This window comes from Salarias fasciatus, unplaced genomic scaffold, assembly GCF_902148845.1.
Source record: "Salarias fasciatus unplaced genomic scaffold, fSalaFa1.1, whole genome shotgun sequence".
In the NCBI taxonomy this organism is placed as follows: Eukaryota; Metazoa; Chordata; class Actinopteri; order Blenniiformes; family Blenniidae; genus Salarias; species Salarias fasciatus.
Window position 1 is genome coordinate 632,269 of NW_021941382.1, and position 25,231 is coordinate 657,499.

The following is a 25,231-nucleotide window of genomic DNA, read 5'->3' on the forward strand; positions in this document are numbered from 1 at the left end:
CTGCAGAGCGCCCTGCAGAGCGCCATGCAGAGCGCCCTGCAGAGCACCCTGCAGAGCGCCATGCAGAGCGCCCTGCAGAGCGCCCTGCAGAGCGCCATGCAGAGCGCCCTGCAGGGCGCTCTGCAGAGCGCCTGCAGAGCGCCCTGCAGAGCGCCATGCAGAGCGCCCTGCAGAGCGCCCTGCAGAGCGCCCTGCAGAGCGCCATGCAGAGCGCCCTGCAGAGCGCCCTGCAGAGCGCCGGGCAGAGCGCCATGCAGAGCGCCCTGCAGAGCGCCGGGCAGAGCGCCCTGCAGAGCGCCCTGCAGAGCGCCCTGCAGAGCGCCCTGCAGAGCGCCATGCAGAGCGCCATGGAGAGCGCTGGCCAGAGCACCAAATAGAGCGCCGGGCAGAGCGCCATGCAGAGCACCATGCAGAGCGCCATGGAGAGCGCCATGCAGAGCGCCCTGCAGAGCGCCATGCAGAGCGCCATACAGAGCACCATGCAGAGCGCCCTGCAGAGCGCCATGCAGAGCATCATGCAGAGCGCCATGCAGAGCGCCATGCAGAGCGCCATGCAGAGCGCCATGCAGAGCGCCGGTCAGGCGGGGAGCTGCTGGCCCTGGTACTGCAGGTCAGAAGGTGTGGAGGTTTGCTGGCAGAGCTTAACGTTCTGATCGCTGCTGACTCTGGCAGTGTGTCAAACTCACACCGGTAATTAGCAGCGATGTGCGTTTTCTCCCCGTACGGATCACAGTGGCGCGCTAAAGCAGTCCAGATCAAAACGGCATGTCATCCCGAATTATCTTTAACAGCGCTCCACGGAAACAGCCCCGATATCCAGCCAGCTCTGTTCTTCCTCTGCTGCCCGGACGTCACTATCTCCCCGACACTGTGCTGCACCAGGGGGACCCCGAGAGCCGATCCAGGGATCTGGTCTGGAACCGTCTCTGGTCCTCTCACATGAACCCGCCTGATCGCAGCGTGCAGCCTGACCTGCGTCCGCCCATCACCACTGACGGAGAACAGCCACTTCCTCTCATCACCGCCTCATTCAGCTCATTGCATGCTGGGTAGCACTGGCTCGTTCTGACAGCTAGTGAAACATCATTCCACATTTTATTCACGAGAACAGATTGACTTCATCCAGCTGCACGTTCTTGTCAATGACATGATCAAAATACTCCACGAAGCTAGTTTAAATACGTAAATACAAGAAAACAGCTAAAACATTAAAACTACTTTTCTTTTTAGAAACAAAAGGAAGTAAAACACTGAAAGAAGAGCCATGCTCACTTTAAACATGATTACTGAGTTTCTTCTCCAGACTTTTAGACAATAAAGTTAAATTACATGAAAGTGTGGAGAAAATATCATTTGGGACTTTGGTGGTGCAGCTGAGGCCTTCATGCTTCCACCGCTTAGATTCTCGGTGTGAGGACGGAACCAAACCCAAAACTTTCACTTCACTAAACACTTTACTCAGAAGCAAAATAATTATCTGTTAGGAGGAAAAAACTACAGAATTCTGAGCCTGTGTGAAACAAAGAGCAGGGCACACACACACACACACACACACACACACTCACGCCGTGCTGTCCTGGGAGTGCGCTGGCATTCGAGGTGGATATTGCAAATCGTTGCTGATTTGGTTTTTCCAGTGTTTTTCTGAGTTTCAGCTGCTCGTCGCAGAAACAGAGAGCGTCTCACTCTAATAGGAATTTCTTGAACTGTGTTTATCTCTGTGGGGATTGCTGGGGACTCTTTGCTCAGCCATTTCCCAGTTATTGCTTTTTCACAGGTAATAAATAACTGCCACTTTCCCCGCGTTCTCTGTTTTTCTGTGGCCCGGACGTCACAGATATCTGGATCCAGCCTGCTGATTATTTGGTTATTCAAGATCGAAGATCCTGAGGTGTGATCAGGATCATCTTCTCTGGGATCTGAGATCAGTGTCCAGCAGCAACCACTGGATCCCTCAATATCCACTCCATACATTTAGAGTAATTTTATGCCTGTTTTCATTTCCATTTCTGTTAGCAGTCAGGTTTTTTGAGAAGACACGTTTCTCCAGAGGTTTGTCATCATGTCGGCCAGTGCAGGCAGTCGTGTGTGTTACAGCGTGAAAACCTGACGGCTCCAGTAAACTCTGTCTGAAATCCTCAGTGTTCCAGTTTTTAATAGATTTTGTGTGCTGGGTCGTCTTCTATTTCAGAATCTTGAGGTAATTAAGCGATTTATATTTTCGGGTTGAAGAAAATGTGAGACGGAGATGTTTTCCTGCAGCTGCAGTCTCAACACTCCGTTCATGTTTTGAATGAGTGCTGAAACTCTGAATGAGTCTTCATGAGGGTAAAGTTGGCCGATGTGCTGACTGCGATCTAATAACCTGTTGGGAACCATTCAGACCGTTCCAGCCGTCAGGTCAGACCTGGGGATGGGAGAACCGGGACGGCAGAGGGGGAGAGGAGGGTTCGGCAGTTAACGGCGAGGGCATCGGGACTGAATGGTGCGGCAGAAACTTTGAGTGAAAACCTTGCACAGCAATAAAGTGATACAGGCATGAATAATGCAGCAGTGTTTAGTTCCGCGCTCAGAGTGAGAGGGAATCAGATCTCCCCAGCGTCCGGGAGGATTCCAGTCGACTGAGCCAGTGTCTCCATTCAGGACCCGCCAGGTCCAAACACAACGGATCAACCGGGACCCACAAGTACTGAATGAAGGTACCATTCATGGAACCGCATGAAGGCCTCAGCTGCACCACAAAGTCCCAAATGATGTGGAAGGAGCCAACAGGACAACATCGGGACGAGAGCCTGAGGCATTACTTCAGCATTTTGGTTCCAGAAAAGTTTCAGTGTTTGAAAAACAATGTCCCTTCACATGGAAACTGCAGACACACTGACACACACTTCTCAGGCCCGAGGTCACGGTTGTTTGTGCAGGACAATAAACAGTTTCCAAAAAACAACAGATTTCACGTGTCTTATTACCTATATGGTCATCAAGCCTTTCCCTCATCAATTCTGCTTTAAAACATTTCTGTCTTTTGTTGTTTCTGGTGTTTTTCAGAATCTCAATGTTTTCAGATTCTGATTCTTCATCAACTACTTTAATGTCTTTCCTTCATTTCCTTGTAAAGCTCTGAGTGCTGCTCCATCAGCACACCTTGGCTTTATCCCTGACCTCCAGTACAGGGCGGGGGTCTCGAGGGGGAACCAGACAACTTCAGGGGGGTCACTTTGATTTTTTTATTCACTTCCAAAAACAAGATGTGGATGGTGAAACTGATTAGTTTTGTTGAAACATGTTATCACTGAAGTTATGCCACAATCAGAACATGAACTGGAAAAACCATGAAATTATCATGTTCACACAATCCACAAAAGAATTAGTAATGAAAGATCTGTAACTGTCAAGAACATACAGGTTTGGAAAGAGTACTGAAAACTAGTCAGAACAAGGACTGTGACACTGCTGACATTCAGGTAAAAGCACTCTTCTCAAAACTACTCAGATAAAGGATTTTTATTTTGTTTTGTTGTCAATGTCAGAATTCCGATTCATCCATGTGGTTTTGTTACTAACTGCATGCAACAAGCACAAAAGGAACGCTGAGTTTGACGGACATGTGTGCATTCAAAAGGTTCTTTAGTCATAAAAATTGTACCGATGGCGTGTGTTATTAGGATCAGTAGTGTGTGAGGGTCTGTGGCGGTAGTGGAAAATGTGCAGTGTGTGTTTCCAGTGTCAAAATAAAATACCACTAAGGACCGCATGGCTGGCTGGAGGTGTGGAGAGAGCAGCAGTGAGGCAGAGAGAGACCTGGCTCAGCCGGCCAGCTGATCTTCCCAGGTGGAGCTGCTTTGATGATTACAAGCTCCGCCCAGCCGGTGACCTGCGAGAAGAGCAGCAGACGACCAGAGCAAGAACCTCTGAGGGCGAAACGGCATCAGCGTCACTGAGAGGATCAGATTATCAACGGAAATCCAGCAGTAATAGAAAATTCCAGGCTGCACAGCAGATGTGTGTGTGTTGCCATGGAGACGAGGTGACTCCAGACACCTCGTCTCAATGGCACCGGCGACATCATCCGTCACCACGGCAACAAGATCAAAGCACATAAGAAATGAAAGCCCCCTGCCTCCTGCTACTGTGCAGCTGGAGGGAAGTGGCTTCTGTCTGTCAAAGACCGAGCACGTTTAGCGTTAGTGAAGCAGCTAGAGAGCGTTTAACAATGTCCGACTTCAGGAAGAAAGCTGTGCCAGTGTCACGGGGAAGCCCCAGCGTGAGGAAGAACGAGCGATCCCAGAAGCCACTTCAAGCCCCCAACAAGGACCCGATTCAGAAAGTCTGTGAACCGCGGAGGAATCCTCCAGCCAAAGGATCACAGAGGCCTGCTCCAGCAAAGTCCACCGTTCTGCCAGTGTCTGAGTTTAAAAAGATGACGTCTGCCTCCCGATTCCCGGCAAAGAGGAGAGGAATGCCATGCAAAAGGCTTTCCAGAAGAAAAAAGAAGAGGAGATTAAAGCGTCAGAGGAAAGGAAGACTCGGATGTCCAAGATCGATCATAGGAAGAACCCAGTCCTGACTCGGCTGGAGCTCAAGAAGCAAGAACGAGACAAGCGTGTGGTGGAGAGGGCCGCTGCGTTAAAGATGGAGGAAGAGGACGAGATCAAGCAGCTGAACCAGCTGATTGGAGAAGCTCACTGTCAAGCTGCTCGTGATGTCCAGTTACAGGAACACAGACGCCTCCAGAAGGAGCAGGCTGAGGGAGAGCGCCGTGTCCACGAAATGCTGAAGGTGGAACGCCAAAAGGCTCTGGATGCTGCGGACAAGATGGATGAGAAGCGCAAGCAGCAGAGGATCAGGGGAAGGAATGAAATTCAGGAGCAGATCCAGCAGAACCTGGTGAAGAAGCAAGCGGAGAAAGAAGTGAAAAAGGAAGAGGGAAAGCAGCTCAGAGAACAACAGGAGCAAATGGACCTGGAAGACCTGAGGGCCCTGGAGAAGAAGAGAGAGGAGACAAAGCTTCTGCAGGACGAGATCAAGCGCATCAACGCTGAGTCCATAGATGCCAAAAAGCAGAGGAAGCAGCAGGAGAAGCTGGCCGATCGGACAGAGGCGGAATACAACAAGAAGAAAATGCAGCAGGAGGCCGAACACGAAGCTGAGCAGAGAAGAATCAAGAAGGAGAGAGAGGCAGAAATCAAGCGACTCGGGGCTCAGCAGAAGAGAGCAGCAGATCAGAAAGCAAAGCAGGAAGAGCTCCACACTCGGAGGATCAAGGAAGCGAAGGACAGAGAGTGGAGAAGAGCTGAAGTCCAGCGGGCCGTCAAGAAGGTTGAAGACAGAGCCGTGATGGAAAAGTCCCGCCTGAAACAGATTCAGGACAAAGGGCTCAGCATGTCCAAAGAGGTCGGGCGGCAAAAGGCCCAGTTTGACAGGGATCTGAGGGTTCTGAGACAAAGGGTAGCGAAGGACCAGGAGCAGCAGGAGAGGAAGCAGCAGGACGCTCGTCGCCACCTGCAGGCCGTCCAGCAGCAGATGCAGGAGGAGAAGCTGTCGGCTGCAGAGAAACGAAGAGAGCTCCTCAAGGAGACCGACCGGCAGCAGGAGAAGGCCCAGCTGAAGCAGAAGCAAATCCAGGACCTCAAAGAGAAGAAGCTGAAGGACCTCAGAGCAACACGAGTCCCTGAGAAGCACTGCCAACTGGTGGAGAGGAGGACCAAGAACCGCGGTTTGTAATTCAACCATGAAACAGGCCCCAACAAAAGACAAGAAAATCCAACACTGACTGCGAGCCACAGAGAAGGCGGGACAGGGGGCCTGAGGATCAGAGCTGAGATACACTGGATGAGTAGATAGCGTAGAAATAGAAAATACAGATTTAAAGGGGCACACGTATGAAATATAAATAGAGAGGGAATTAAGGAAGAAGATATTTAAAAGATAAAGAAGCAATATTATGACACAGGGAGTAAATCAGTAAAACTCATCCTTTAAGTTAAAAAACAAAAAAGCAAGCAGATAGGACACCCACAAAGAAAAAAAAAACCTACATTCAATAAAATTATAAAATAAAACTCAAACTGCCTCCTGTGATTCTGTGATTTCACTGTCTGGTTTGCTCTGAATCATTAAAATAAAACACTTCTCATTACATATCCAGAACAGTTCCCAGTCGTCGATCGACTGCCGTTAAAGCCCTGACTGGTAATGACGGCTGCTGGGACTGTGGAGCGCCGGACGGGCGGCTGAGGGAGTGTTCGAGCCAGAGTTCATTCCTCAGAACTGATCAGAAGATTTCATTTTGTCGTCTCAGCTGCCCAAAGAATCAGCTAATGACTAATTAATTACTGCACACATCCCATCAAATCATCTGCTCCCCCTCGCTTTGGCCGCCATTCAATGTTTTTGTTTGCAGATTCAGAAGAAGCACATTCACAGAAACAGGATGATGGGACTTTTTTGCTTTCAATGGAAAACAAATGTCTGACTTTTACTTCTTGTATTTATGTGCCAGCAAATATTTCCTCTTCTTCTCAGCCTTTGAGCATGGCATTTCTGTAGACGGTGGTGTGTTGACACTGTCTACTCGCTGTGGCTCAGCATGAAACCATTTGGTTTCCATTCAGCCAGTGTAAACGAGTCCGGGAGAGCGTCGCTTTCACAACGCAGACGCTCCCAGCCCCACCGAGCAGGGCGCCGGGGCGGGGCCGCCGCCCACGCCGGGATGGCGATTCACCAATCAGCGAGCTGACAGACTCTGCAGAAGAAGGGAGAGCCGCACATCGCTGACAGGGACATCAGTTTCACGAAACATTTCCTCCTTTGCACCTGAAAGCGCGGCATAATCACGTGCAGGGGCGATGCAGCATGAAATGGAATGGGCGCCGGGATCCGGGGGAGCGGACACAGTGCCGTGTCCACAGAAATGAGGGTCATCCTTTACCGGGAGACGCCCGTGTCAGGAAGCAAGGCCCTGCAGGTCCAGGTCAGGCAGCCTCAGAACGCCGCTGCATGTCAAACTGCACGGAAACGCAAAGATCATCACCGCATGTCTCAAAGGAAAACAGAATGCGAGCTTTCACTCAACATTCATGCTCGGGGTGGGACGTTTAAACGCTTTACAGTGGAAATGGTATAGATTTGGCCCCGGGAAGAGATTTTAAAGGCAATATGTAAGAAAACTGACAACCTGCACGGCGCTCTCCGGAGGGGGGGTTGCCAACTGTCCTGTATCAGCTGGGACGTCCCGTATTTGAGTTTCACGAACTCCATACTGCATACTGCATACTCAGTCCATCAGACAGTAGGCAAAAATATAAAGAAAGCCCAAAAACTGCACCGTACACTACAACATACTACATAATAACCCACAATGCATTGCACTCCTCCCCGAGCCCAAATCAACCGGCTAAAGCTGATTTCACTTTAGCTCTAAACTCTTCAAATGTAGAACTTTATCGAGATTTTTTTGTAAATTAGGCGACAGAGTGGTGGTTTAGAGCCGAGTGTGTCCTTTATTTGTCTGAATATCAACCGTTTAGGATTTTGTTCGTACGAATTCGGGGAAATTTAAGTCAGACACAGTGAGCAACGCACTTCAGGTTATTATCACAAAAATAAACCACCTCTTCCCCTTTCTCATGCAAAAACACCTCAGTGATAAATCTGTGCTTTTACTTTGAAAACAAGAAGCCAACCTGTCAGCAGTATAGCTAGCTTAACATCGCCGTTTGGACCGTCGTCCCGTTAACGGAATTGGACCAGTTACGACGCCTTACCGACGGAGAGTTTTTTCGGCTCTTCAACGAAGATCGGCTCGCCGTCTTCGGTACATCATGGTCGCTTTCAGCATGGACTTGTTGTCAGATGTAAGTGTTTTTTTTTTGGCTTTTTTTTTAACAACTTTTAATCAATATAAATCCAATCAGAAATCTCTAACATAACATCCCTACTGGCACAAAAATTGGAGGGAAAATTATATCTATAACCATCTGTCACGTCCGTCGCGTTGCATCTTGGGTAATTTCAGTATGAGCGGTGAACCCATGATGTCTACTCAACATTTCTGGAGAATGCAGTATGCATCTGGGAACTTCTCGCACACTCAAAATCGCATACTGCCAGTGTAAACACACTGCATACTCAATAAGTCAGAATGAGTACTAGGTAAGTATGAGGTTTCCAGCACAGCCTTTGATCCGGTGTCTGTCTGTTCGTTCAAGTTCAAGTTTCTATTTTTGTCTGTTGATCTGCCACTTGTGTGTGCGTCCATAGACGTGTAAATTTGTGCCGTTTCCATATTGGATATATTATATTTATTTCATTGATGTGTGTCTGCTGCTGCAGACCGTGGTGTGTTTTCAGTTTAGAAACGGCACCTTGTTGGTTTTTTTGTTCAGAAGGTTTTTCAGTTTTGATTTTGCACTTTTTTAGTTGAAAATAAAAAGAAAATATTAAAATCCAGAAGAGACAGAGTTGTTTAAAGTTATTTTGCACATTTAGCAATAAATATAGAATAGAATAGAATAGAATAGCATAGAATAGAAGACTATTAATCTCACAGTGGAGACATTTGCAGGTGTATAGGCTCATAGAACCCACAGCGGGGTGCAAAAGTAATGAATGGTGCAATAATTAACAAGCAACAGTGCAAATCATACCAGGATTGATAACAGAAGCTAAAGACAATGAAGATCTAACTGTATGTACAACATGAATCTTAAAAATGTAACAGGAAATATATAATATATACAATATATACAATACAATATGCAATGTACGATGCAATATACTGTATAACTATACAGTATGATATATACTGTAATATATACAATATGTTTTAGCAGAGTGAATGGATGATAAAGTGTCGCTGAATTTCTTAGAGGGGGGGGGGTGCAGGATACTATAATGTCCAGGATTATTGCTCATATTCTACACAGTAGAACTGTACAGTCTGACAGCGGTGGGGATGAGAGGCCTGTGGTAGCTCCTTCCTACTCTGAGGGTCTCAGTCTCCTCTGAAGGAGCTGCTGAGCTGCTCCACCGTCCGGTCAGTGGCTGAGAGCTGCTGTCCAGGATGATGATGATACTTCAATGATAACTGTCTCACTGTAGGCCTCAAATACAAACTGATCAAATTGATCATGAATTATTGCAATGTTGTTACTGTAAGTGTAATTCAGTATCCTGATGTGTTTTTGTCGTCTGTCGTCGGTATAACTGTGCCAAAATGCTGTTATATATGCATTTTTGACCCTCCCCAAAAACCCTATTCTTTTCAGCTGCCCGTGAGAGGTGTCCCTTATTTCAATTGCTGGGAGTTGGCAACCCTATAGAGGGGGCGGGGGGGTACGTGATGTGATAATATTCCTGATTGAACCTTTAACAACAGCAACAGAGCGTGGCAGCGCATGGTGATGATGTCATCAAGCTGCGTCTGTCGCTGGAGGCACGGAGCTTCTCTGAGAGGAGGAGGTGTTCGGAGAAAAGACTGTTAGCAACATGGACCCGAAAAAATACAGTAAGTGACAAGACTTTAATACAAGACTTTCATCAACTCAAAGCGCAGCACTTTTTGGAATATAAAGAAAGCCCAAAAACTGCACCGTACACCGACGCCGTCAGTCCAGTGGAAAGGAAAAGGCAGCTTTAAAGGTGCCTTAAGGAATTTGCACGTTTTATGCGAAACAGCGCCCCCTGCAGGCCTTGGGCATAATGCAGCTTAGTGAAAAACTCGTGCCTGTGGCTCACGTGCACAGAAGAGGGGAACTCCTTCCTCGCTTGTTTAGTAGCTCTCGAGTAAAATGTAAGTTTCTTTTCCCTGGTGGAGTCTGTGTGGAGCTGTGGCAGTGCTAGAAGCCAGTCTGTTCTGACTTTCTGGAAGCTCCTGCTCAGTTGTTGCTCACTAAGCATCTGGCGGAGTAATGGCGGACAAAACGAAACCTCACCAGCCGGAGCGTGCATTACGTCATTCCTTTCAAATTCTCCCCAAAAAAACTCTGGAGCCGGACCGGCACTGTGACTTTCAAGTGACAGTTTAGCGCTGTTAGAGGTTCTGGTAATGAATATGTCAGGGCTCATTGTACACAGCATTAAAAATGTGTAACATGTTTATGGTGGAAAATAAGTATTTTTAAGGTTGTAAAACTCCTTAATGCACCTTTAAGGCCTCAGTATGCTTCCCCATCGCCGTGATGGTGTTCCTACGACGTCTACGCCGTAGCCCGTCGTAGGGCTACGCCGGGGCATGACGTGCGCCTCCCAAAAAAAGTGACTTCGCGTCGAGGCGACGCGTGGTGACGTGAACGTCGAGGGCTGTGATTGCTCCGCTTTCGTGTTGTTTATAGAATAAAGTAGAACTCACATGGAATGCTTTTCTGATCTGAACAGTGCTTCAGGAGAAATTTAGATCTAAAATTGAGCAGCGGCGCACATCCCTATACTGTTAGCAGTGTTAGCACTGTCAGCAGACCGGGCTATGTGTAGAGCCGCTCCTAAAATGGCTTTAATCGTCCAAAAGCTCATTAGTTTCACCAATATTTCATCACGGTCTGCTCAGCCTCTCCTCCACCACAGCCCGGTGTCACCAGATATGTCATATATGCAGATATATGTTCGGTAAGTGCAGCGTGTCTATAGATCTATGTCTAGATATCTATGTCTAGGTAAAGCCGGAGCTACGGAAGCCGCATTGTTGTTGTGACTGCTGGCGGCTTGGCAGAGGAGGGCGTTCCCTTGACGCAGAAGCAAGATATGTTCAGTAGCGGCGTAGGGTTGCCGGCGTAGGAACGCCGTGGCGGCGACGGGGGAGCATACTGAGGCCTTTACACACCAGCAGACTGACACTCAACATGTTCTGGAGGCAAAAAGAATCAGCGGTCGATTGGTATCACAGATGCCATCTGTTTCACATCCTGAAAATGACTTGAAAAGTCTTGTGTTGTTTTCAAGACATTTTGCACAATAAAAGTTCTGACAGTGTATCAGCTGTGAGTTTGTCCAGAAAATAACACATCACAGTATTTATCAGCACCACACATGCTTTCTATTACAGTAGAAATTTTCGCCCATATTGCCCAGTGCTAATTCATGCTAACTGAATCAGAGAGCTGTGAACTGAAAGCTGTCTGTCTTAAACAGCTCCTCTTTTAACACAAGCTGCTGGAAATGCTGCCACAGTCTGTTTTCCTGGATGAGCCTTGATTCCTGAACCCTCCACAGGTCATGTGTATTGTAAGACACATCGGAGCTCGCAGAGGAACAAATGTGTGCCAAGTGAGATAAGAAATGACTGCTGCTAATAGACTTTGCTCCCAGAGAAAGTTCAGCCCAGCCAAAAAGAAAAAAAAAAAAAAAAAAGGGAAAACATGATGTGAATCCTGAAACTCGACTTGCTCTATCTGCCAGATGTATCAGTGTTCCTCCGAGCAATCAAGGAGTAATTCCCTTTATCGGCCGACATGAATATTAAAGTTTAGTGCTGGAGGGATCTGGAATATAAACACCTGTTGGGGACTGGGTGGATGCGGCGGCGAGGCCGTGAAGGTACCGGCGGCGGCGGCGGTCGGGGCCGACGAAAAGGAACGGCGATTAGCGCGGAACGATTAGCATCTTTGTCTCGGGGTCTTTGTCATGCAACACATGTAAATCGGAGGCAGTGAGACGGCGACAGACCGTCGCGGTGATGCTGCTCTCCACACCATGCAAATGAAGAGTAAACAAACCAAATATGTGAAGACAGGAAGAGGGGGGGCTTCCCCAGACTCCAGACCTTTACACATATGCAAATGACGCTCTGATGGCGTGCATACAGCAGGAAATTAAGACGAGAGGCAGAATTACCAAGCAGCATGGAAATGTGCAGATGTGTGGATATGCAGCATCGCTTCGTTATTTCTGGAAAAAACAGCCGTTAATATTCAAACATCCTGATAAACAAAAGGGGCCGATGAAGACGTTCTCCGGGGATCAGGAGCCGTGGAGATCCGCCGCCGCCAAACACCGAGAACTAAATCCATCTCTGGGCGTGACACACACTGCACTGAGCGACCGGAGAGCGAAGCATGCTGGGACATTTATCGTCACCTGGGGTCGAGTCTGGAAAGGCCGCCAGGAACAAGACGACTGCTGGAAATCAGGAACGCCATCAACACCTGCTCACCGTTTATTAAACTGCTCTGTTGTTTCCACACGGTCTCATTCTGTCTTCTGCTTCTGCAAACGTTCAAGACCGTCTGGCTTTCTCCCCGTTAACGCTCATCTCTGAGAGAGAAGAAGAATGACTGAGAAATGAAGCGGCGGCGTGCAGAGCGGGTTTCCTTCTGCCTGGGATTGCGCCGGATGGCTGTGTGCTCCCAGGTTGTCGTTGTGTGTTTACTGTGGCCTCTGAATCGCTGCTGCACTCAGTTAATGGACAGAGTGGAACGCGAGCGGCAGCCGATCGAGCCGCCGTCCTTGTGCGGCGCTCGCTGTACTGTTGACTCTGTCATGGTGCCATGTTGGATAACATCCACTCCATCATATCCATGCCCAGATGCTGCAGGGGAGATAAGTGGATTGTACAGAGCCGGCTTGTCCGGGATCCGTATATTCACCCTGAATCTGAGGAGAGTCGGGCCTGAACGGCCTTCTCAAGTCAAGAGATTTAAATTGTTTTTTTTAATGGATTGTTTTACAGCTTCTCGGAGGGAAAAAGGAAAAGTGGTGATCGTATCAGAGGTTTTTAATGTGATATTAGCTACTCCCTTCAATGCTGCAGAAATGTGAATCCCTCCTCAGACGTCGTTAAGACGATGTGTCTGAAGAGGCCTGCTGTCCTCTCTACATGATCAGGAACCGAAGCACTTTGATGAAGTGCTGAAATTTACTGTTGGACCAGACTCTGCATATTGATTTCGGTGTGTCTTCACTTTTATTATGGTAATGATGCACTTGACTCCATAATGAGGTTCTTAGAAGGAAAGAAAATTGTTAATTTACACCTTTCTGATTTGACGGTGGAGTTGCTGTTTGCTGCTCTTTATCTGGGTTTATTGCCGACTGATTATTTTGTGGAATAACTCCCTCACAATAACACCACTGATGCATTAAGTCAAGATAGAAGCAATCTCAATATGAACATGCATGATGGCCACGCTAAATGCACCCAGCTAATGATTTCATTATTTCATAATAAAGAGTTAATGTATGTTCAGAAAGCCTGTTTCCTCAGGCTGCTGCAGCGTTCACATGGCTCTGAACACAGACGCTGCTCACTTCCCTCAGAGCTCAGGACTTTAATGAGCATGATGTGTTTGTTAAAGCAGATCTACTGATGCTCACAGCCTGAGCTCGCTGGGTTAAAGCACTCAGCTTCCTGTCAGCGTCACTCTGTCACTCCACACCACACCACCCCGAGTCCGTTTCTGAACGTCTGAATCCCGGCGGCTGCCCGTCGACTTCAAAGATCTTGCTCTGTGGCTCTTCCTCAACCTCCAGATCAGACTGCTCTGGTTACAGCTGTGCTGGCAGTGTTCACACTGCTGTGTGTGTGTGTGTGTGTGTGTGTGTGTGTGTGTGTGTGTGTGTGTGTGTGTGTGTGTGTGTGTTCTTGTATTTCTATCCTTGTCGGGGCCAAATGTCCCCACAAGGATAGCAAAACGTGGAACGACGTGCCTTGTGGGACCTTTTTCCGGTCCTAAGTAGGAGAAACAGTGTTTTCTTGACCATGTTGTTGTTACTGAAAAAAGTAAAAGTGCAAAAACATTTCTTTAGGGTTAGGCTTTGTTGTGGTGTGGGTTAGGGTTAGGGTAAGGGTCAGGGTTAGGGGCTAGACATGAATGGGAGTCAATGGACGGTCCCCACAAGGATAGAAATACGAGACTGTGTGTGTGTGTGTGTGTGTGTGTGTGTGTGAGGACAGAGTGGGCAGTGTGCTGCCTCTGCTGATGAGCCCCTGAGCCAGAGCATTCTCCTCAGACAGACAGATGGCCTCTGGCCGGCCGGCCCTGTAATGGGAGCCGCTCCAACAAGCCACTTCAAAGAGGCCGGGCCAGCAGGAGCGCCAGGACCAGAACCGGGAGAAGAACCGGGGAGAGAAGAGGACTGGGTCTCACTTACAGCGTGACGGGACCAGCCAGGGACTCAGCAACAAAGACACAGCAACATCAAAAATGGAAGATTTCACACTCAGAGTACGAGTCAAGCATGTTTCAACACTGTAAGGTCTGATTAAAAACTCCAATCTGATATTCACATAAGAAACAAATCAATAGGAAAGCTTCAATCAGATCAAAATGTCAAAATTCTCCATTATTGTCATATAAAGATGGACTCGTCCATCACCCAAGCTGAAGTCACCGAGGTGGCCAGGCACCGGGGTGGACGAGATTCGCCCTGAGTACCTTCAGTCTCTGGATGTGCAGAGACTGTCTTGGTTGACACGTCTCTGCAACATGGCATGGCGGTCGGGGACGGTGCCTCTGGATTGGCAGACTGGGGTGGTGGTTCCTCTTTCTAAAAAGAGGGGCCGGAGGATGTGCTCCAACTATAGGGGGATCACACTCCTCAGCCTCCCTGGGAAAGTCTATTCCAGGGTACTGGAGAGGAGGATCCGACCAATAGCTGAACCTCGGAGTCAGGAGGAACAATGCGGTTTTCGTCCTGGTCATGGAACACTGGACCAGCTCTAGACCCTCCAGGGGATGCTTGGGGGCTCGTGGGAATTCGCCAGGCCAGTTCACGTGTGTTTTGTGGACTTGGAGAAGGCGTCCGATCGCGTCCCTCATGGTGTCTTGTGGGGATGCTCCGGGAAAACAGAATCCGGGGCCCCTTGTCTGGCTGTCTGGTCTCCGTATTACCCAAAAGCAGACTGTGGTTCACATTGCCGGCAGTAAGTCGGAGCTGTTCCGCTGCATGTTGGACTCCGGCGGGGCTGAACTTTGTCACCGGTTCTGTTCATCATTTTTATGGGCAGAATTTCTAGGTGCAGCCAGGAGCTGGAGGGGGTCTGGTCTGGTAACCACAGGATTTCATCTCTGCTTTTTGCAGACGATGTTGTCCTGTTGGCTTCATAGAACCTGGACCATCATGCACTGGGGCGGTTCGCAGCTGAGTGTGAGTCTGATGTCAGATGAGTCTGGGGACAGGAAGTCTGGGTATCCCTGCTGAGACTGCTGCCCCCATGATACATGGAGGCTGAATCATGCTGTCTGCACTGATGTGATGAACAACAGTAAATAAACAACTTACATTGTGAAAAAAAATCAGCTAGCTTATTGCTAACTGCAATGGGAAAACACACTGACATGCTAACAGTGAGAACATCGGTCATTAAACTTGCTTGAACTATTTAAACAGAGCAACATTTCACAAACAAACAAAACACAAGAAGCGGTGCTCACTTCTAGCGGGGGGTAGGGATGGGAATTATTGAGAATGTAGCGGTTCCAATTCCATTATCAATACTGCTTATTGTTACAATTCCTTGACAATTCTCTTATCGATTCTCATTGACTGAGAAATTAAACAGTACAAATGGGATGTTTACTGTTTAATGTCTTCATCCTGGACAGAAGAAAAAAATATCCATGTCATGAAAACTTTGCAAGCTGCAGTCGCCCCAGTTTCATCTTTTGGTGTGAAATCCAGCCGAACTCTGGAGCTTCTTCCTGACGCCAGGCTGGAAAGCTCAGAACCAGATGACACCGCCTCACACTGGATGCCCCTGTCTGGTCCAGCTCTGCAGCGACGTCACTCACAGTCTGGTGTGTCTGCTGTCAGCTGTCTGTCACACCGTGCCTCCCCAGAAACCCCAGGGGAGGCACGCCTCACACTTTGAAAACCGCTGGGCTACAGACCTGGACTTTCAATTTTTGGAGGGTAGTGTGCCTTTTAATTTTTTTCAATGAAAAAAGGTACATCCGATTCCTCTCCCCACTAAACCGCCTATCCCAGCATGCGCTGACAGGACGATGAGACAGATCCTGAAGTCCTGCGACACAGGTGGACGTCCTTCACTGTTTGAAGCACCAACAACAAGTTTACCTTTTATTGACAACTTTCCCAGATTCACACAGGACGCCCGGAGTGGGATTTCATACAGACAGCCCACTTCCTGCAACACGGACCGGAGCTGGCGCGCATGTGTGTGTGTGTGTGTGTGTGTGTGTGTGTGTGTGTGTGTGTGTGTGTGTGTGTGTGTGTAGACAGTCTCACCTCCTCATGCGTCGGATGCTGACACAGGAGCTCAGCACTGCTAGACTGACATTGACCCCACACTCTGCCTTTCAGAGATTCACACACAGACACAGGGGGAAAAATGTTCCGAGCTGTAAAATCTTCAATTTTGAAAATATAAATGTTGATAGATCATTTTGTAAAAACACATCAAGAGTTTTTTTTTTCTTTTATTGATGAACTTAAAGCTTAATCAAAAGGAAAAGCAGACTTTTTGTTTTTTCTGCATCGTCTGTCATTTCTCTTAAGACGTGTTGATTTAATCACAGCCTTGTGGACAATAAAGGCTGATGCCCAGTTTATGACATTCATGTGTGTTCTTCATGTTATGTGTTATGGAGGGTTGCAGCTGTGTGTTTTGTGTGTGTAACCCTTTAACCGACCGGCTCGTTACAGGGAGTGATTTCTCAATGTTTTACCATTTTTCCTCAAATGAACACGATGGTAAAACAGACCAAAGCAGAGAGATGCTGGAAGTAAGCCAGTCTCCTCCAGATAGTGAGCAGCTCTGTTGGTCCACAGCTCACGGTGTAGACACCTGGAGTGTGTTCCATTCGTAGCGAATTACTGCTTTGGTTGTGTATCGCGGAAGAGAGACATAGAAAGAGCAGACGCCACATTGACCACGGCTACCTATTGGAGCTGACAAGTCGTGGCGCCGCCGTCTTCATAGACATTACGCCTCATAGGCTGCTCTGGTGCAGGGAATCCGGCCGCCATCTTGGTCGGCTCGCCAGATTTGAAAACACAAACTAAAGCAGCAGAGAAGTCCAGATCCAGAGCGGAACTGGTGGACTGCTGAAAGCAGGGCTCCAGGATCACTTTTCACAGGTGAATGAACACCGTCAGTTTGAATTTAGTGAAAATAAAGTTATTGTACTATATTTATGTCCAGCAGTGAAATGCTAGCCAGCTAGCATTAGCTGGTTATGATTACAGCTGCTGTTCTACTGGCTGCTCGTCCAAATGAGACTTTTTAACTCATATATTTCATAACACGGTTTCTATTTTGAAGGTTTTTCAGAGATGAAGAGTGGAGGAAGAAGTGGGCAGTGGGTCTGAGGATGGAAAGATCCACTACAAGTGAATTCTCCCTGGTTTTCAGACATTTTCAGCAGAATGGGAGGAGTGGTCCGACTGTTCTTCCCTCCGTCTCCAGCTTCCAGAGAGGAGGTGTATCATGACAGGACTGCTGTCGTTCATGAATGGAATATTCAGTTGTCAGTCGCAGGCAGGGAGGAATGTAGCCGCCTTTCAACAGTTCTGCTTTTTCACATCAGCTGGAAAAAGGCAGGACTACGTCTACCTCCAGACGAGCTGCAGAGAGACTGTCAGGTGTCTTTGTCCCGTCTGGATGAGCCGGAAGCACACACACACACACACACACACACACACACACACACACACACACACACACACACACACACACACAGATATATAACATCTGTCTGATTCAATTTCCGATTCATTTTTCCGTTTCTCTTCAGAGTGAGCTGTAGTATTTCAGCCTCCCAGTGACACTGCTGCAGCTGATATATTGGGGTGATAGGCTAACTTGTCCTCAAAAAAAGTCTAAGACATGATTCAGCTTCAGAGGGTTCAGGTTTTACATTCATGCTCAAAACATTCAGGCACTGCAAAAACAGGAAAACACAGCTCAGAGAGTCACATTATGCAGCATGTCCGTCTTAACACAACATTTTTGTTGCATCATGAAACATAATTTCCAAACAAACACACGGATTGAGAAAACCAGGTTCCTCCAGACTGACGGACGGCTCAGCTCGCAGCTGGTATAATCAGATTCACCAGAGTGGGACATGTCTTTGAAAAGTGTGAATGGGCAGCAGATGATTCCCGTGTTCACGGAGTCGCTCTGCAGCGGATGCTTTGTCACGAGACTCCTTGCAGGCCGGCGGGAGATTCCCTGTGGAGGTTCGGCTTGCCGTGGCAGAGCGGTCGGGCTGAGCCGCTGTGTCGATCGCCCGGCACCGTGCTGCCTTTTGTGGCCGGGAGACAATGAGCCGCTGCCGGGGAGCGAGACAGGCAACCTGAACCTGACACAGGAAGCTCTTAAAGCTACACAAAACAAACTGCTGAGCTCTGGCATTTCCCCCGACTGAAAGACTATCTCCACCGTCATTAAAGGTGAACTCAATCGTCTAATCTCCTCCAAAGTCACTGAGCGGCCCTTCCCCCTCCATCTCACCGTCCCTCTATTTTCACTTGCCTCACGCTGAGGAGGTCATCAATGAAATGCCATCAGATCTCTGGGGGGTTAGAGGTCATAGGTTCCGCTGAATGCGCTCTGAAAGGGGAAGCAGACTGTTGTGCCTGGCTCTGATCGATGGTTCGCAGGAGTAAAGAAACGAGGCCGTCTTCAAGAAAATCACTGATCCCGAGGTTGGACGTCTTTAACACGTGTTGCTTTGTGCTGCTTATAGATTTCATGCATGTATATCTGGCGGGAGATTAGCGTGCCACTCAACATTGGTGAAACAACAATTGCAGATTGTGTATTTTCCCGTCTGAAATCCTCAGCAGGTAATCAATACCATGCCAAGAAGAGAGTGGTAAATAGCATGTCTTGTGATGCTGGAAAACAAAGCGGGAGGCGAGCAGCAAACAAACAGAGAGCCATCCAGCCGTCACCGCGGAGGGTGTAATGAAAGGCCTCACAGCGGACATGCATATTTGCACATACAAACACATTACGTTCCGAGCCACCACAATACATATCATTTTGATGTCATCCACATTTGGCTAAGGCCATTTGCACCTCACGTTAATGTGCTGCCAGCTACACAAATAGCACTGTTTGGAATTCAATTATCTGTTGCCTTTTTAGATTTCTTCTTATTGGCGCGCCGTGAAAAGGCCCATCTCCTCTCTCCACCGCCGCCGTCATTGAGCAAAGATGGAAAAATGGTATTCAGCCCTCCTATTATCGCATCAAAACCCGCCCGGCCGCTGCACACACCAGCTCATTACCTTGGTGAAAAAGCCACCTTAACCTCCATTACAAGCTGGCCCTGTAATTAATGACTTTTTAAGCTATTGAACCAAAAGCAATTAGGTTATAAAGGAGGGCTTGTTCAGGAACATGAATACCGCTCCGTTATTAGTCGCATCCTTGAAGAGGAGATGCTAACCAAATGTGACAGTCTTTGGAATTAAGATGCTAATGTTTCCAGTTACTTGAACTTGTCAATCAAGCTTTTGTCACTGTTGTTGGAGAACACACACACACACACACACACACACATATGCAGAATATCAAGAGTTCAATGATATTTGAAGGTTGAGGAATTTCTGCAGTTGAGGTGTTGTTCTGATTATGTGTGTTTGTGTGTGTGTGTGTGTGTGTGTGTGTGTGTGTGTGTGTGTTTACACGTGTTTATGCTCTTACGCCCACGCCCGCTCAGCCGATCCGATCCGGGCAGATACAGCCGTTCCATCAGCAGCGTGCAGAGCGCAGATAAGCCTTCATGCAGCACATTCGCCGGTGTTTGTCTTGGACTTTGTGGCGTGTGGCGGTGGTGGCGGCGGCAGCGGTGGTGGTGGCGGTGGTGGTGGCGGTGGCGGCAGCAGCGGAAGACCCGGTCCGGACATGTGGTCCACATTCTAATGCCTTCGTGGGTCAGCCCGCCGGTCAGCCACCACATTACTCTGTGTCCAGCAGGACAGGTCAGAACGCACAAGACGAATGCTGCGGCTCGTCCCGGAGGTCATCAGTGGATATTAATGCGTAACGTTAGCCCGGCCCGGCGGCGGCTGCAGGAACAGGTGAACCCAGCGCCGCTGGAGAAACCAGCTGCCGCGCTTTGATTGTTTCAGCTGGTTTGGTCTTTGCTCCAGACTAAAATCGAAGTCCTCGCTATAATTAGTCAGGCTTTAGGAAAATGTCTGTTTTTCATATTGATCGGCCCGAATCTTCCCCTGCTCCTCATTAGTCACCGTGAGCAGTCTGCAGAAAACAAACCCCGAGACGTGCTGCAGCTCTGAGCCTGCCGAGGAAACTCCAGCAAGATCAGGACCTGCAAGAACATCTAGAACTTCACGGCCCTTCGTCCTGAGCACTGGCAGGAAGACGACGCACATCAAATCTGCCTCCGCCTGGGTGGGGGCTTGGCTCCTGGGCTCTTGGGCCTTGGGCTCTCGGCCCTGCCCGCCCCGGGCTCTTGCCGGTCGTGGCTCCGCGGGGCCCGGGCCCCGGGACCGCCGGGGTCCCCGGCCGGGGCTTTCCTCTGCCCCGTTTCTGGACTGGAGCGTGGGCGTCTGCCTGGGGGGGCGGCTTGGATCCGGGCTCTGTGATGACCGCCGGCTGTCTGGGCTCTGAGGGCCTCTCTGGCCTGCTTCTGGCCTTCTCAGAGGTCAGAGGTCATATATGCATGATCACTATCACCATCACTGTCACCATCATATTCACATGATCACGTTGATCTTTAATCACTCTTCACATACTGGGTTACCTTGTCTTCTTGTGGTGGTTAGACTAATGGTGATCTGTAGCAGACCTCTCTTGATGCACGCCCCGAGTTTACTACTAGTTACGACTAGCTATATTCAAAAAAAAAAAAAAAAAAAAAAAAAAAAAAAGGGTTTGTGGTGTCCTTGCATTTCCTTCCTCCCCTACACCTCCTTTTATTTTGGTGGCCTGGTCTGTTCACTAATATGGTTCAAAAAAAAAAAAAAATGTATGTGTGGTTCTGTAATTTTCTGTGTTGGTTGTCGACTCTGTTTTGGTGTTGTCTAGATTTGGGGGTTTGGGATTGTTCTTGGTTGCGTGTGGTGCGTCGACAACACTGTTTTGTATTGTGACTTTGTACATAGGTTGTGCCCCCCCCCCCCCCCCCCCCCCCCCCCCCCGTTCCCCCTCTCTTTATCTTTCTCTCTTTCTGTCTCTCGCTCTCTGAGAGTCTCCGTCCCGGTCCTGTCCTCAGCCATGCCAGCTTTAAATAAAGGCAGCAGCAGGAGGAGACTCAGTCTCGTCCTGCTGCTAACATTAAAATCTGTTCAGATAGTAAAAGGCTACAATCATACAATATTGCACGCCCCAGCTGCTGAACAGGACAAGGGGGAAAAAAAAAAGGGATCTGCAAGAACATCTAGAACTTCACGGCCCTTCGTCCTGAGCACTGGCAGGAAGACGACGCAGATCAAATCTGCGTCTGGTCACATGGTTTTAAAGCAGAACTCTGATAACCAAACCTGACAGTCACGTCTCACATGTTCTTTTGTCCAAGATCATCAGTTAAATATTGGAGTGAGAATTTGTTCCAGATCGATCAGAGCGATGGCAGCCAGAGAGCTCGCTGCAGCTCGGCTGAGGCGTTGGAAGCAGCAGATCCTGAGGATCCTCGGCGGTGTTTAAAATGCATCCCGTCACTCTGACCGAGCTCATTTCTTTTTTGCAGCAAATTTGTTTCAGAATTCATTATTTGCCATGAAATGTGAAAAGTCTCCTTCATTAGATAGTGTGAAATCCCCTCCGTCTGCCAGCGCCTCTCTGAAGTCCGGCTCGCCACGTTAATCCCACAGCTGTGAACTCGGCGGCGTCTCCCCGGCACCGCTCAGACCGGCTGCCTCGGTAATTGCCTCATTAGTGTGTGCTGCACAGGTACGGGATAAATGCAAACTTTAGACAAGTGTGTATGCAAATCAAATGGCTTGTTCGACACTCCTCACTCATGTGATCAAAGACGCGCTGCACTGCAGCGGCACCTCGGCCCTGAAATGGAAATTTAGGGGGAACTAATGCATTTTCAGGGAGGTGAGCGGCGAGCGGGTCGACGCAGGACGTGCTCACACGACGGCTTCATAGCTTCAGCCGTCAACAGAGTCCAGTCCAGAATCCAGTCCAGAATCCAGTCCAGAGTCCAGTCCAGAGTCCAGTCCAGAGTCCAGTCCAGAATCCAGTCCAGAGTCCAGTCCAGAGTCCAGTCCAGAAACCAGTCCAGGTTCCAGTCCAGAGTCCAGTCCAGAATCCAGTCCAGAGTCCAGTCCAGAGTCCAGTCCAGAATCCAGTCCAGGTTCCAGTCCAGAGTCCAGTCCAGAATCCAGTCCAGGTTCCAGTCCAGAGTCCAGTCCAGAGTCCAGTCCCGAGTCCAGTCCCGAGTCCAGTCCAGAATCCAGTCCAGAATCCAGTCCAGAGTCCAGTCCAGAATCCAGTCCAGGTTCCAGTCCAGAGTCCAGTCCAGAAACCAGTCCAGAGTCCAGTCCAGAATCCAGTCCAGAATCCAGTCCAGAGTCCAGTTCAGAATCCAGTCCAGGTTCCAGTCCAGGTTCCAGTCCAGAGTCCAGTCCCGAGTCCAGTCCCGAGTCCAGTCCAGAATCCAGTCCAGAATCCAGTCCAGAGTCCAGTCCAGAAAGCAGTCCAGAGTCCAGTCCCGAGTCCAGTCCAGAGTCCAGTCCAGAGTCCAGTCCAGAAACCAGTCCAGAGTCCAGTCCCGAGTCCAGTCCAGAGTCCAGTCCAGAAACCAGTCCAGAGTCCAGTCCAGAAACCAGTCCAGAGTCCAGTCCAGAATCCAGTCCAGAATCCAGTCCAGAGTCCAGTCCCGAGTCCAGTCCAGAGTCCAGTCCAGAAACCAGTCCAGAGTCCAGTCCAGAGTCCAGTCCCGAGTCCAGTCCAGAGTCCAGTCCAGAAACCAGTCCAGAGTCCAGTCCAGAGTCCAGTCCAGAAACCAGTCCAGAATCCAGTCCAGAATCCAGTCCAGAGTCCAGTCCAGAATCCAGTCCAGAATCCAGTCCAGAGTCCAGTCCAGAAACCAGTCCAGAGTCCAGTCCCGAGTCCAGTCCAGAGTCCAGTCCAGAGTCCAGTCCAGAATCCAGTCCAGAATCCAGTCCAGAGTCCAGTCCAGAAACCAGTCCAGAGTCCAGTCCCGAGTCCAGTCCAGAGTCCAGTCCAGAGTCCAGTCCAGAAACCAGTCCAGAGTCCAGTCCCGAGTCCAGTCCAGAGTCCAGTCCAGAGTCCAGTCCAGAATCCAGTCCAGAGTCCAGTCCAGGGTCCAGTCCAGAGTCCAGTCCAGAATCCAGTCCAGAGTCCAGTCCAGAATCCAGTCCAGAGTCCAGTCCAGAGTCCAGTCCGGCACAGTAAAACTGTACACGTGAATGAGTGACAGCTCCATGACAACACTACGGTGGCCTGGAAGTACGCAACTCTACAACAAAAGCAGAAACACTACACAATGCAGGAAACACTGCAAAATCGATTGTCTTTAAGTTTGATGGGAACGATGCGGCGTTCTCCCGGGGACGCGCTGACGGTGACGGATCAGAGCAGCCTGACAGATGTTTGGACATTCTTCTCTGTGCGATCATGCTCTGGCCGTTCCACCTTTGACCCCGGAGCGACGTGCTGCCTTCACTGACGGTCCGGCGCAGACGGGAGGAGTGACCTTGAGATGGCACTCGCCTGATGGACGGCGCGGCTTTCCACGCTCCGTCATATCAGGAAGACGGAGTGCGGGCGGCCGGGTGTCGAACGGCAACAAATCACGCTCCGGACGGAGGTCATTAATCTGCTCTGACCGCGACGCTAACAAAACACCGCTCGTTTATTCAAAAAACATTTATTAATGACGCTGAGGGCGAGGAGCGGGAGACGAGGACCTGCCCTCAGCGTCACGGCTGGAGGTCCTCTGCTGTCCCCCTGTAGAGGTCCTCTGCTGTCCCCCTGTAGAGGTCCTCTGCTGTCCTCCTGTAGAGGTCCTCTGCTGTCCCCCTGTAGAGGTCCTCTACTGTCCCCCCGTAGAGATCCTCTGCTGTCCCCCCGTAGAGGTCCTCTGCTGTCCCCCGTAGAGGTCCTCTGTTGTCCTCCTGTAGAGGTCCTCTGCTGTCCCCCTGTAGAGGTCCTCTGCTGTCCCCCCGTAGAGGTCCTCTGCTGTCCTCCTGTAGAGGTCCTCTGCTGTCCCCCTGAAGAGGTCCTCTGCTGTCCCCCTGTAGAGGTCCTCTGCTGTCCTCCTGTAGAGGTCCTCTGCTGTCCCCCTGTAGAGGTCCTCTGCTGTCCCCCCGTAGAGGTCCTCTGCTGTCCCCCTGTAGAGGTCCTCTGCTGTCCTCCTGTGTGGCAGGGTGTGAGGACCTGCTGGACCTCCTGCAGCCTCGTCAGCTCCGTCCTGATTGGTCTGGGCGCCGGGAGACCGTCAGCAGGGCGCCGGAGGCCCGGCCGGTCTCGCTTCCACCACGGCCTGCCGACGGCGCTCCGGCTGAGAGGGCGGGGAACCGGTCCCGTTCGGACCGCAGAGGTCAGCAAACAACTTCTGCAAGACGGGAAAAAAGAGTTTTGAGAAGAACAAATCTTGCATGGATAATGACATCCCAGCAGGCATTGCTGCTGGATTATGTGCATATTTGTGTTCTTGTTAAGGAAGTGAGAACCGCTTTCTTTTCCCAGTTTGGATCCACTTTGAAGCCGGTCTCCGGTCCCTGCTGTAAGCCATCGCGCTCCCCGGCTCCACACGGAGAGACGGTGAGGCGAGCGCAGGATGACCGAGCAGTGAACTGCAGGAGGTTCAATTCCCCGAGTTTACATCACTGGCAGCCTTTGTTTTGTTTGATTCACTATGCTAATACAGATCGCACACTGAGCAGCGACACACACACACACACACACACAAGCGGGTAAAGTGAAGACGCTCGCTCTGCCTCGGCTCCTCTCGTGTTTTAATTGACACAAAAATGGCGGCAGAAAGTAGTTTTTATGATGCTCTCAGTAAATAAAGGAGTAAATGGAGCTTTTATGTTTTTGCTCCATCCTTTCTGAGGAGCCATTTCTCAGGTTTTCCTCCTGGTCGTTCCTCCGCTCCCTAATTTAACACTTTCACGCTCCGAACTCCGTCATTTAGCTGAGAAGAAGACTCCAGACAGAACATGCTCAGGGAGTAAATCACCGACGGATGGAAAACACGCCGTGTGCTGATCTGCTGAACAGATCCAGATCAGAGAGACCAGGACCTGATACTCATGGAGCGAAACAGAAATGCGGAAATAAACATATGTTCTCCTCAGGATCTGCTCCTTCTTTCCCCCA

At 49.5% G+C, this 25,231-nt stretch overlaps 1 protein-coding gene across 1 annotated transcript; it reads left to right on the plus strand.

Moving 5' to 3' along the window:
• The first annotated feature begins 395 nt into the window (after window positions 1-395).
• LOC115385375 (cilia- and flagella-associated protein 45-like) lies at window positions 396-24,636 on the plus strand. Its single transcript, XM_030087356.1, has 4 exons — window positions 396-618; window positions 4,451-5,716; window positions 24,273-24,446; window positions 24,596-24,636. Exons 1-4 carry the CDS (start codon window positions 396-398, stop codon window positions 24,634-24,636), a joined length of 1,704 nt encoding a protein of 567 aa, XP_029943216.1.
• Window positions 24,637-25,231: the final 595 nt, after the last annotated feature.